The sequence below is a fragment of the Gorilla gorilla genome, chromosome 23 (genome assembly GCF_029281585.2).
Source record: "Gorilla gorilla gorilla isolate KB3781 chromosome 23, NHGRI_mGorGor1-v2.1_pri, whole genome shotgun sequence".
Classification (NCBI taxonomy): Eukaryota; Metazoa; Chordata; class Mammalia; order Primates; family Hominidae; genus Gorilla; species Gorilla gorilla.
Window position 1 is genome coordinate 36,477,332 of NC_086018.1, and position 13,839 is coordinate 36,491,170.

General features: G+C 50.7%; 1 protein-coding gene across 3 annotated transcripts in view; it reads left to right on the plus strand.

Annotated features, from left to right (window-relative positions):
- The window catches only part of KDELR3 (KDEL endoplasmic reticulum protein retention receptor 3), a 15,449-nt gene continuing 1,610 nt past the window's right edge, over window positions 1-13,839 (plus strand). The window contains exons 1-4 of one of the 3 annotated variants that reach the window (XM_004063471.5): window positions 1-333; window positions 6,514-6,614; window positions 11,566-11,724; window positions 13,204-13,456. In XM_004063471.5, coding sequence (XP_004063519.1) covers window positions 243-333; window positions 6,514-6,614; window positions 11,566-11,724; window positions 13,204-13,456 — 604 coding nt within the window. In that variant the 5' untranslated portion in view covers window positions 1-242. Of the gene's footprint in view, window positions 334-667; window positions 842-6,513; window positions 6,615-11,565; window positions 11,725-13,203; window positions 13,531-13,839 lie in introns of those variants that run through there. The other 2 variants (XM_019018397.3, XM_063704983.1) reach the window with 2 other exon arrangements.

Consider the following 13,839-nt stretch of genomic DNA (forward strand, 5'->3'; position numbering starts at 1 on the left):
GGGATCTCCGGGCCGCGCCGCTTCCTGGCTCCCCACCCTGCGCCGGCGGCCGCCCTGGCCACGTCACCGCCCGGCCAAGAGTGCGTGGGCGGCGGCGCGCGGGTGCGATCGCGGAGCTGTGAGGCGCAGGCAGGGCTCTGGGGCACCTAGAGACCGGGGCCGGAGACGTGGCAGCCGCCCTGCCCGCCAGAAAGTTTCCTAGAAGTTTGCTGGGCGCGGGCGCACGACTGACTGGCTGGACCATGAACGTGTTCCGAATCCTCGGCGACCTGAGCCACCTCCTGGCCATGATCTTGCTGCTGGGGAAGATCTGGAGGTCCAAGTGCTGCACGGGTGAGGGGCGCCGGGCAGGGAGGTGCGGGACCCCCTCTCTGGCCAACCTCATGCCCCTGCGTGCAGGGCAGGGCGCTCCAGGTGTCTGCTCAGGGTGGGGACTCCGGCGTGGGGGTCCTTGAAACTTTGCAGAGCTCCACTTCCAAAAACAATGTAAAGTTGTATAAAAGCAGAGGAGGAGGACCCCTCGAGATGATGGGAGGAGGGTGGGTTTGTTCCTGCACAGACTCCCCCTCAGGTTGGCAGTGTCACTGCTGGTTGGAAGAGGGGGTTATAAGGGAGGTGACAACCCCTCCCTCCCACCAGTTACACCCATTGTTCCTTCCACCATCGACTGGGGGGAGAAGCAGATATGCACTCAGGAACGGCCCACGATTCTCAAGGTCTTCTCTTCCCTGCCCCTTCCCAGACCCCACCCCACCCCCCAAAGTGAGCCCTTGTCCCTCCCTTGCCTGCATGTGTGACACCAGTGGCTGTGATGTGGCAGGAGGGCACCAGCCGGGCTCAGGTGGGTATGGAGCTGCCTCTAAACGGAAGCTGGGGAAGGCTGGAGGGGTCCCCTGTTTGCATTCTGGCTGCCCTGCTGGGGGTTTGGAGAAGCTTTGAGGCTGGACTCGCGGTCGCCAAACAGATCCAGAGCCACGAAAGGCTGCCAGAGCCTCCTCCAGCCATCTTGGTCCACCGGCATCCTCGTGGTGCCCTCCCTGTGCCTGGCACTGGGTGTGCAGAGGCAGGAGTGAGCTCAGGCTCCTCGTGGGGCTGAGGAGGCTGAGAGTGGGCCCCGAAGGCCCTGTGGAAGGAGCAGCTCCGTGCTGGTCCCGGAGGACGAGCAGGTGTCAATCCAGGAAGTGTGTGCTGTGGAGGGCTCCGGGGATGAAGAGGCATGGAGGTCACCAAGCACCGGGCATCCCCCGGGAAGGGTGGGCAGCCAGATTTGGGGTGGTCTGGAGGGAGATGAGTCCAGGAGGGAGGCTGGTGCAGAGGTGAAAGGGCCTTTTCTGTCAGGCCAGGGAGTTGGGTCTGGGGAGCCCTTCATGGTTTGGGAGCCGGGAAGGGGCCTGGAAGGGGGCCTGAACAGGTTGCTTTGCAAGCTTTGAGAGAGAAGGCACAGAGAGTGGGGGGAGGCCTGGCAGGGTGGGGGTTGGTGCAGACATGAGCAACAGTACGGTGTGGAGGGAGTGGTTCTAGGCCTGGAGGCCATTTGGGTTTGGGGTCTCTGGAGAGACAGGTACAGAGACAGTTCAGGTTCTTCCTCAGGGGAGGTGGCCAGGAATGCTGAGTGCGGGACCTGGAGTGGCAGGCCCTGGTGAGGGGAGAATCAGCTCCGACCTCTCCCTGCACTTTTCCAGAAGGCCCTGCACGGAGTGAGCAACCATGACCAAGAGGGGACACTGGTACCTGGCCGCTGTCTGCCGGATACTGCTGGGCACCTAGAATACAGCCCGGACAGCAGAGGCCCAGCCCTGGTGGAGCTGACTTTTATTTATTTTTTATTTTTATTTTTTAACAGAGTTTCGCTTTGTCCCTGAAGCTGAAGTACTGTGACATGATCTCGGCTCACTGCAACCTCCACCTCCCAGGTTCAAGCGATTCTCCTGCCTCAGCCTCCTGAGTAGCTGGGATTACAGGCATGCACCACCACGCCCGGCTAATTTTTGTATTTTTAGTAGAGACGGGGTTTCGCCATGTTGGCCAGGCTGGTCTTGAACTCCTGACCTCAGGTGATTCACCCACCTCGGCCTCCGAAAGTGCTGGGATTGTAGGCGTGGGCCACTGTGCCCACCTTTTTTTTTTTTTGAGACAGAATTTTGTTCTATTCCCTAGGCTGGAGTGCAGTGGCGCAATCTCGGCTCACTGCAACCTCTGCCTCCCAGGTTCAAGCTATTCTCCTGCTTCAGCCTCCCGAGTAGCTGGGATTACAGACGCCCGCCATCACACTCAGCTCATTTTTGTATTTTTAGTAGAGACGGGGTTTCGCCATATTGGCCAAGCTGGTCTCGAACTCCTGGGCTCGAGTTACAGGTGTGAGCCACCATGCGTGGCCAAGTGGTGGACCTGACTTTCTAGTGGTTGGAAGCCATCAATAAACAATAGTCCTAGGAAACTGAGCAAATGACACGGTTTGTTAGAGGCCATAGTGAGTACTATGGGAACAGAAAAAGGGCAGCTGGGTGGCAGGGATGGGCCTGTGTGTGCACAGAGAGAAGTCAGAGGTGATGGAGGCAGGGCCTGGTATGACCTCAACAGACCCAGCCCCAAAGGCCAGAGACTTGGGCTTCACTCTCACTCCTCCCCTTGACTCGCTGTGTGACCCTGGGCCTTCGTTTTCCCATTTGTCACATGGGAGTGAGGGCTGCCCCTGGCAGTGGGGTCCACCTATGCTTAGTGGACCCCGGAGGGACTCTGGCCAGTCCAGGCTCACATTGTCCTCTGTGTCCCAGGTCTCCATGTGCAGCTTCCTGGTGGAAATGATTGTTTTCAAAAGTGTGAAAACTATTGTGCTCAAGATCACCGGGGGGCTGGGCACGGTGGCTCACACCTGTAATCCCAGCACTTTGGGATGCCAAGGCGGGTAGATCACATGAGGTCAGGAGTTCAAGACCAGCCTGGCACGTGGTGAAACCCCGTCTCCACTAAAAATACAAAAAATTATCTGAGTATGGTGGCAGGTGCCTGTAATCCCAGCTACTCGTGAGGCTGAGGCAGGAGAATCGCTTGAACCTGGGAGGCGGAGGTTGCAGTGAGCTGAGATTGCACCATTGCACTCCAGCCTGGGCAACAAGAGCAGAACTCTGTCTCAAACAAACAAACAAGCAAAACAAAACTGAAGATCACCAGGGTTCCCAAAGCGCTAAGGAAAATGTGAGTAAAACCCAGGGGACTGGCAGGCTGAGGATGAAGAGAAAAGAGGGGTAGGGGAAGGCCCAAGCGGGTGACCAAGCGTCCCCCACCAGGGCTGCCTCCCAGGCAGTCCTACGTGGGGCTGAGGGCTTCTCTGTCAAAGTCTGTGTGAGGGCTCGGTGAGATGAACATCAGGCCCTCCCAGAGCTGGCCTCAGGTCAGTATGGCCTCCCCCAGTGGGGTTCATTACCCACTGCCAGCCCCACTGTTGCCCTCACCCCGGCTAGTGCACGTGCGCGCGTGCTAGACCCCCCCAGAGGGACTCAGGTTCTCACTGAGCACTGTGTATTCCTCAGCTCAGTCCTCCCACTCTGCATGAGGGGCCGTTTGGCAGGTGAGGAATGTGAGACCGAGGCTCGCCCTAAAGCCAGCACATTCAGAATGTTAGGGACTTCAGGGGTGTTCCTTCTTGCCCATTAAAAATGTTCCCCCAGGCTGGGTGCAGTGGCTTACCCATGTAATCCCAGCACTTTGGGAAGCTGAGGCAGGAGGATCACCTGAGCCCAGGAATTTGAGACCAGCTTGGGCAACATGGCAAAATCTTGTCTCTAGAAAAAATATAAAAATTAGCTGGGCATGGTAGCATGTGCCTGTAGTCCCAGCTACTCAGGAGGCTAAGGTAGGAGGGTCATCCGAGCCTGGGGAGGTTGAGGCTGCAGTGATCTGTGATTGTGTCACTGCACTCCAGCCTGGGTGACAGAGTGAGACCCTGCCTCACAAAAAAAGAAAAAAAAATGTTCTCCCACCCCAAATGTCTGGAACCAGAGGAATGGTTAGAGAAGGCACAGTTCAGGGGTACAGGGGAACCAGACCCTGAATCAGACAGCACAGTAGTTCCCCCTTATCCATGGAGGATATGTTCCAAGACTGCCAGTGGATGCCTGAAACCACGGGTTAAACCAAACCCTATATGTATACTGTTTCTTCCATCTGATAACCAAGACTGCTGGCCGGGCACAGTGGCTCACACCTGTAATCCCAGCACTTTGGGAGGCCGAAGTGGGCAGATCACTTGAGGTCAGGAGTTCGAGACCAGCCTGGCCAAGACGGTGAAAACCCATCTCTACTAAAAACACAAAAATTAGCCTGGCATGGTGGTGGGCGCCTGTAATCCCAGCTACCCGGGAGGCTGAGGCAGGAGAATGACTTGAACCCGGGAGGCAGACGTTGCAGTGAGTCGAGATTGCACCACTGCACTCCAGCCTGGGTGACAGAGTGAGACTCTGTCTCAAAAAATAAATAAATAAATAAAAAGTGGCCAAAGGACGCTAAGGAGCGTGACAACAAAATGCAGCATGGATTCTGGGATGGAATCCAGGAATGGAAAAAGGGCAGCAGTGGGAAAACTGGTGAAATCAGAATAAAGCCTGGAGTTCAGTCAACAGTGCTCTACTGATGTTGATTTCTTTGTTTTGATTAAGTACTGTCACTAAATACGATTTTTTTTTTTTTTTTTTTTTTAGACAGAGTTTTGCTCTTGTTGCCCAGGCTGGAGTGCAATGGCGCGATCTTGGTTCACTGCAACCTCCACCTCCTGGGTTCAAGCGATTCTCCTGCCTCAGCCTCCCAAGTAGCTGGGGTTACAGGCATGAGCCACCACACCTGGCTAATTTTGTATTTTTTAGTGGAGATGGGGTTTCTCCAAGTTGGTCAGGCTTGGTCTCAAACTCCCAACCTCAGGTGATCTGCCCGCCTCGGCCTCCCAAAGTGTTGGATTACAGGCATGAGCCACCGCCCCCAGCCCAAATACGATGTTAACACTAGATGTAGCTGGATATGTGGGATTCTCTGTACTGTCTTTACAACTCTGTTGTAAATCTAACATTCTTTCAAAATAAAAAGTTAAAAAAAGAAAGAGACCAAAGTGGGTCAAGAAACAGCATTTAGACTGGGCGCGGTGGCTCACGCCTATAATCCCAACACTGAGAGAATGAGGTAGGAGGATCACTTGGGCCCAGGAGTTTGAGACCAGGCTGGGCGACATAGTGAAACTCTGTCTCTACAATAATAATAATAATAATAATAATAATAATAATAATAATAATAAAAAAAAAATTAGCCAGTCTGATGGTTTGTGTCTGTAGTTACCAGCTACTCGGGAGGCTGAGATAGGAGAATTGTTTGAGTCCAGGAGATCGAGGCTGCAGTGAGCTATGATTGCACCACTGCACCCCAGCCTGGGAGACAGAGTAAGACCCTTTCTCTAAAAAGAAAAAAATAAAAAAGAAAGAAACAGCATGGAGAGTATGAACCCTTTTTTGTCAACTCAGTGCATCCATGTGCATCATATGTGTACACATAGGTGTCATGTGTGTACATGTTCACAAAGATCTGGAAGGATGAATACTAGGGGTTTGGAATATTTTTATCTTTGCATCTTTGTATATTGTTTGATTTTTGTTTTGCAAAGAGTAAATATAGGCATAACTTTTGTAACTAGAAAAAAGGCTTTTTGGCTGGGCGTGGTGGGTCATGCCTGTAATCCCAGCACTTTGGGAGGCCAAGGCGGGCAGATCACTTGAAGTCAGAAGTTTGAGACCAGCCATGACCAACCTGGCGAAACTCCATCTCTACTAAAAATTCAAAAATTAGCCAGGCGTGGTGGCAGGCACCTGTAATCCCAGCTACTTGGGAGGCTGAGGCAGGAGAATCACTTGAACCCGGGAGGCAGAGGTTGTGGTGAGCCGAGATCACGCCACTGCACTCCAGCCTGGGCGACAGAGTGAGACTCCATCTCCAAAAAAGAAAAAAGAAAAAAGGCTTTTTAAATCTTACAGTTTGAAAAATAAAATAGAATGCTCCCCTGGCCCTGAACCTTCCTCTGCCTGCTCTGGTCTCCCTGGTGAATCAACACCTTGTAAAGTCAGTGAGTTGTTCCTCCTAAGACTGAGCTTTGGGGACTGTCAGTGGAACTCTGGGGGTGGAGTGAAGAGAAGCCTCAACAACCCCCACCAAGCCCGACTCACACCACCCCCGACATCCTCCCCAGAGCAAGAGCCCAGGCAGACACACGCAGGGGGACTGGGAACTCGGTGTTCGTGTCTTTATTTGGAGGCTGGGAGACAGATTACAGTTTAATGAGAGGAACAACGACTCAAGTGATCCGATGGGAAGGGTGAGTTTCCTGGCCCTTAGGGAGTGACAGTGCCCTGGACAGGAGGTCTTTGAGTGGGAGTGGACACTCTAGAGGCCTCCCCAGCTCCAGGCTGTGCACCTCTTGAGGGTGGGCAGGCTTGGGAGTCTGTGTCCTCATTGTCTCCTGTCTACCCTTGGCCACAGGCATCTCTGGGAAGAGCCAGATCCTGTTTGCTCTCGTCTTCACCACCAGGTACCTGGACCTGTTCACCAACTTCATCTCCATCTACAACACAGTAATGAAGGTGAGGGGCTGGGTGATGATGGTTGGGGGAAGCCACCAAGCCCCCACAAACTGTGAGGTAGCCTGCTTGGAAACTCATTCTGTGGAGCCAGGCCGACCTGGGTTTGAATCCTGACTTTGCTGCTTAGTGGCTGCATGACCTCATCTTGGGCCTCTTTGTATGTCAGTGTCCTCGTGCAAAAATGAGGACAGGGCTGGGCACCGTGGCTCATGCCTGTAATCCCAGCAATTTGGGAGGCCGAGTCGGGCGGATGGAGACCATCCTGGCTAACAAGGTGAAACCCTGTCTCTACTAAAAATACAAAAAATTAGCCGGGCGTGGTGGCTCATGCCTGCAGTCCCAGCTACTCAGGAGGCTGAGGCAGGAGAGTTGCTTGAACTTGGGAGGCGGAGGTTGCAGTGAGCTGAGATCGCGCCACTGCACTCCACCCTGGGTGACAGAGTGAGACTCTGTCTCAAAAAAAAAAAAAAAAAAAAAAAGACAATACCATTACTTAGCTCAGAGGGTTTGGTTGGGAACATTAAACGAGATAATAAATGTAAATGTAAAAAACCCTGCCATATATTAAACATTCAATAAAGGGTCACACCTGTAATCCCAGCACTTTGGGAGGCCGAGGCGAGAGGACCGCTTGAGCTCAGGAGTCTGAGACCAGCCTGGGCAATGCAGTGAGACTCCGCCTCTACATAAAATTTAAGAAATTTAGCTGGGCGTAGTGGTGCTCATCTGTGGTCCCAGCTACTCAGGAGGCTGAGGTGGGACAATCACCTGATCTTGGTAGATCAAGGCTGCAGTGAGCCACGATCATGCCACTGTACTCCAGTCTGGGCAACAGAGTGAGATCCTGTCTCAAGAAAAAAAAAAATTATTTAGGTGATAGAGAAGGATTAGAGAGCTACTTCAGGGAGTGTGGTCAGGGCATCTTCAAAGAGATGACATGTAAGCTGACAGCTTAGTGACAACAAGGAACCAGCCATGTAAAGATCAAAGGACACATCTTTTTTCTGTTTTTTTAAGACGGAGTCTCACTGTTTTCTGTTGCCCAGGCTGGAGTGCAGCGGCGCAATCTCAGCTCACTGCAGCCTCCACCTCCTGGTTTCAAGCCGGGAGCTTGCCTTGTGCCTCAGCCTCCCAAGTAGCTGGGACTACAGGCATGTGCCACCACGTCCAGCTAATTTTTGTATTTTTAGGAGAGACAGGGTTTCTCCATGTTGGCCAGGCTGGTCTCACGCTCCTGACCTCAAGTGGTCTACCCACCTCGACCTCCCAAAGTGCTGGGATTACGGGTGTGAGCCACCATGCCCAGCCAAGATGTAGATTTTAGTTGGACACATTATCTAATAGGAATCTTATTTCTTGTGCAGTGGTGCGATCATGGCTCACTGCCTCAACTTCCCGGGCTGAAGGGGTCCTCCCACCTCAGACTCCTGAGTAGCTGGGACTACAGGCACGCACCACGCCTGGCTAATTTTTTTGTATTTTTAATAGAGACAAGATTTCACCATGTTGCCCAGGCTGGTCTCAAACCCCTGGGCTCCAAGTGATCTGCCTGTGTCAGTCTCCCAAAGTTCTGGAATTACCATCATCAGCTAGGAGTCTTTTTTTTTTTTTGAGACGGAGTCTCGCTCTGTCGCCCAGGCTGGAGTGCAGTGGCGCAATCTCGGCTCACTGCAAGCTCCGCCTCCCGGGTTCACGCCATTCTCCTGCCTCAGCCTCCCGAGTAGCTGGGACTACAGGCGCCTGCCGCTGCGCCCAGCTAAGTTTTGTATTTTTAGTAGAGACAGGGTTTCCCCTTATTAGCCAGGATGGTCTCGATCTCCTGACCTTGTTATCTGCCTGCCTCGGCCTCCCGAAGTGCTGGGATTACAGGCGTGAGCCATTGCGCCCGGCCAGGAGTCTTCTTTTTTGTTGTTGTTGAAATGGAGTCTTGCACTGTGGCTCAGGCTGGGGTGCAGTGGTGCAATCTCGGCTCACTGCAGCCTCTGCCTCCTGGATTCAAGCAATTCTCCTACCTCAGCCTCCAGAGTAGCTGGGATTACAGGCGCCCACCACCACGCCCGGCTACTTTTTGTATTTTTTGATAGAGACGGGGTTTCACTATGTTGGCCAGGCTGGTCTCAAACTCCTGACCTCGTGATCTGCCCACCTTGGCCTCCCAAAGTGTTGGAATTACAGGCGTTAGCCACCGCACCTGGCTCCCCCCTTTTTTTTTTTTTGAGACAGAGTGGAGTGCAGTGGCACGATCTTGGCTCACGGCAGCCTCTGCCTCCCGGGTTCAAGTTATTTATTTATTTATTGTTTAGACAGAATCTAGCTCTGTCGCCCAGGCTGGAGTGCAGTGGCGCGATCTTGGCTCATTGCAACCTCCACCTCCCAAGTTTAAGCGATTCTCCTGCCTCAGCCTCCCGAGTAGCTGGGATTACAGATGTGTGCCACCATGCCTGGCTTTTTTTTTTTTGTATTTTTAATAAAGACGGGGTTTCACCATGTTAGCCAGGATGGTCTCCTGACCTCGTGATCTGCCCACCTTGGCCTCCCAAAGTGTTGGGATTACAGGCATTAGCCACCATGCCCAGTCTTTTTTATTTTGAGACAGTCTCCCTCTGTTGCCCAGGCTGGAGTGCAGTGGCATGATCTCGGCTCATTGCAACCTCCGCCTCCCAGGTTCAAGCGATTCTCCTGCCTCAGCCTCCTGAGTAGCTGGGATTACAGGTGCGCACCACCATGCCTGGCTAATTTTTGTATTTTTAGTAGAGATGGGGTTTCACTATGTTGGCCAGGCTGGTCTCAAACTCCTGACCTCGTGATCCACCCTCCTCGGCCTCCCAAAGTGCTGGGATTACAGGCGAGAGCCACCGTGCCTGGCCTAGGAATCTTATTTCTAAGGAAGAAGGGTTCCATGGGGGAATTCTATCTTGCAGGGCTATTGAGAAGATCACATGAGATAACATACAGCACCTAGAAAATATTTAACTAAAGTGAGTTGTCCTTTTCTTCCATATCAGAGACATCCCTTTGGGATTTCAGGCATGTTGTTACTAGTTGGTAGAGTGGAGGTTGCTGTTACTTGTGAGGTGTTGAACTCATTCAGATTTAGTGAATGTGAATCTGAGGACTGGAAATCACCGTCTACTTAAGTTCACACATGTATCAAACATCACCTGCCAGTTCACTTCTCAGTTCAAGTCAGCCTTGGGCATTCCTGGCAGAGACAGCAGACTCAGCCCTTGGCATAGCTGAATGAGGTCTAGGAAGCTCAAAGAGGCTAGTTTCTACATTCATGAAATGAAAAAGTGACCACCTCATTCACTCATTCCAGCATTTGTTTTGTGCCAGGGACTGAGTTAGGAGCTGGGGATTAGGAGGTGGACCTTGCCATGGAGTCCTCTGAGGGGAGATGGACTTGTACCCAGACATTTACAGAGCATGTGATCACGGGCTAAAATGAATATGTTCACATGGAGCTATGGTGACAGAATGTGTGCCTCATTGTAGTGAAAAAAAGACTGCTTCGAGGAAATAACTCCAAATAGGAGTACACATAGCAGTGCTCTAGGCCAGTGTGGTCCTGCTCCAGCAGTATCAGCGTCACTTGGGAAACTTGTTAGAAATACAAACTTTAAGGCCGGGCGCGGTGGCTCATGCCTATAATCCCAGCACTTTGGGAGGCCGAGGTGGGCGGATCACCTGAGGTGAGGAGTTCGAGACAAGCCTGACCAACATGGTGAAACTAAAAATACAAAAATTAGCCGGGCATGGTGGTGCACGCCTGTAATCCCAGCTACTCAGGAGGCTGAGGCAGGAGAATCACTTGAATCCAGGAGGCGGAGGTTGCAGTGACCCAAGATTGCACCACTGCACTCCAGCCTGGGCGACAGAGCGAGACTCCATCTCAAAAAAAAAAAAAAAAAAAAAAAAAAGAAGAAGAACAAACTCTCAGGCCCATCCAGACCTATGAAATCAAAAGCTCTTGGGGCAAGGGAAGAGACAGCATCTGTGATTTTTTTTTTTTTTTTGAGACAAAGTCTCACTCTTATCCCCCAGGCTGGAGTACAATGGCGTGATCTCGGCTCACTGCAACCTCTGCCTCCCGGGTTCAAGCGATTCTCCTGCCTCAGCCTCCCAGGTAGCTGGGATTACAGGTGCCCGCCATCATGCCTGGCTAGTTTTTTTATTTTTAGTAGAAACGGGGTTTCACCATGTTGGCCAGGCTGGTCTCAAACTCTTGACCTCAGGTGATCTGCCCACCTTGGCCTCCCAAGGTGCTGGGATTACAGGCGTGAGCCTCCACGCCCAGGCAGCATCTGTGTTTTGATGCACACTCATTTGAGAAGTGCTGGCCTGGAAGGTTGGAGGCCATATCAAAATGAAATTATATGCCAGAGGACAGCTACTGTGATTAGGAGAGCTTTTCTGAAGGAGCAATGGTCAGTTAGTTCAAGGGATGTTAGCAAGCCATAAGTAGTCCCAGCTTCTAGGGAGGCTGAAGCAGGAGGATCACTCGACCCCAGGGTTTGAGGCCAGACTGGGCAACATTTAAAAAAAAAAAAGGCTAGTCCTTGTGGAAGAATGCTCAGAAGTCACTGATGCATATCCAGGAAATTGTTTTAAAATTGTTTCAAGAGCCCTGGAATGCCTCTGGTAAATCCCCTGAAATAGACCAATCCTGTTTCACCTAATGCTCCACAAGTGAAGGGGACGACAAGGGCACCTTTGACTGTTCATAGCAGCACTGTCAGTCCCAGTATAGAAGCATGGAGTTATTTAATGAAAGGGTCATTGATTTCAAATTCTAGGCAACTGGACCTAAGATAAATTGCAAACACATTTAACCTCTTCATGTTACATTATGGCAGAACACTGACCCTTAGGTTTGGTAGGCTAGGAGCGTAGTAAATAGGCTGGGAAATGACTTCATAGATTCGATTCCCATGTCTCTCTCCCTTTTTAGGTGGTTTTTCTCCTCTGTGCCTATGTTACAGTGTACATGATATATGGGAAATTCCGTAAAACTTTTGACAGTGAGAATGACACATTCCGCCTGGAGTTTCTTCTGGTCCCAGTCATTGGCCTTTCCTTCCTTGAAAACTACAGTTTCACTCTGCTGGAGGTAAGGGAATGGACTGAGTACCAGTTCTCAAAGGGAAATATGCTCCCCGCATCCTTCCCTCCAGACCCTGGGCTTGCCTTCTGCTTACAACTGTGACCATTACTCATGTATCTTTCAGTTATAAGTTGAGAAGAAATTGACAAGCTATTTACAATGCGTTAGTTGGAAATGAGCACATCTCAATAGTCATGATGCCCATAAACCAAGCAGGCATCACAGCCCTACTTCTGGCTGTTGAGACCTTCTGTTCAACAGATGATTAGCAGATCCCTGTATCCCTGTAGCACAGTCCAGGCCCAGAAATTTCAACTGAGTAAGTTTGGACTGTGGCCCATGAATCTGCAGGCAACAAGCATCATGGGAGATTCTGACGCTGGTGTTTATGAACATGACTAATTTTTTTATTATTTTTTATTTTTTTTGAGACGGAGTCTCTCTCACTCTCTTGCCCAGGCTGGAGTGCAGTGGCAGGATCTCAGCTCACTGCAACCTCTGCCTCCTGGGTTCAGGTGATTCTCCTGTCTCAGCTTCCCAAGTAACTGGGATTATAGGCACGAGCCACCACACTCAACTAATTTTTGTATTTTTAGTTGAGACGGGGTTTCACAGTGTTGGCCAGGCTGGTCTCCAACTCCTGACCTCAAGTGATCCACCCACCTCGGCCTCCCAAAGTTCTCGGATTATAGGTGTGAGCCTGGCAACATGACTAGATTTTAAGAAACTGTGGCTTCAATTATGATTTTATACTATGAAACTATCATTTATTTTTGGCCGGGCATGGTGGCTCACGAGGTCAGGAGATCGAGACCATCCTGGCTAACACAGTGAAACCCTGTCGCTACTGAAAAATAGAAAAAAAAAAAAATTAGCCGAGCATGGTGGCAGGCGCCTGTAGTCTCAGCTACTCGGGAGGCTGAGACAGGAGAATGGAGTGAACCCAGGAGGTGGAGCTTGCAGTGAGCTGAGATCGCACCACTGCACTCCAGCCTGGGAGACAGAGCGAGACTCCATCTCAAAAAAATAATAAAAAAAAAGTTATTTTTGGCTGGGTGTAGTGGCACATGCCTGTATGTAGTCCCAGCTACTAAGGAAGGTGAGATGGAAACATCACTTGAGCCCAGGAGTTTGAGGCTGCAGCAAGCTATGATCATGCCACTGCACTCCAGCCTGGGTGACAACAGCAAGACCCTATCTATCTTAAAAAAAAAAAATTAAAAGTAGTTTTCTATATAAATGCTCATGCTACACTGTGAAAAAAGCAGTGTACTGTATAATCTTCCAAAAATTAGGAAAAAAACCCCTTATATTTACCTAGAGATGGTAGGTTAAACTGATTAAAATATTATAATTTTTGTTGAGAACTTTTTTTCCTCCTTACTGTACCTTCTCCAGCAAGCTATTGTTTTAGTAATTATGTTCTTTTAAGATGGGCCTCTTCTTGGTCTTGCTCAGTCTCTGGTTGCTTTCTCTTTGGCTCAGATCCTCTGGACTTTCTCTATCTACCTGGAATCAGTGGCTATTCTGCCCCAGCTCTTCATGATCAGCAAGACTGGAGAGGCTGAGACCATAACTACTCACTACCTGTTCTTTCTGGGTCTGTACCGGGCACTCTACCTGGCTAACTGGATCAGGCGGTACCAGACTGAGAATTTCTATGACCAAATTGCAGTGGTGTCTGGAGTAGTACAAACCATCTTCTACTGTGACTTCTTCTACTTGTATGTGACCAAAGGTAGGTCCTGGGATGACAGCAATGCTGACACTGGCCTAAGGAGTTACTCATCCATTTAATAAGTATTCCAGCAGATACAGATGTGAACAGTCAAGTCTCTGCCATCCACAGTGCTTGTGTTCTAATGCAAGAAGACAAATATTTTCAATAACGAAACAAATGCCATAAAAACATGCAGGCCAATAGGTTATGTGTACTATGCAAGACAGCTGTGAGATGACATTTGACAGAATACTTGGTTAGTAGTGAAAAACATTCCAGAACTTATTACAAGCCCCAAGGCAACAACCAGCTCGGTGTGATGGACAAAAAGCCTAGTTGGGTCAAAATCTATAAACCTGGAGATAACAGTCAACCAAGACCAGTTCACATAGGGCAGGGGT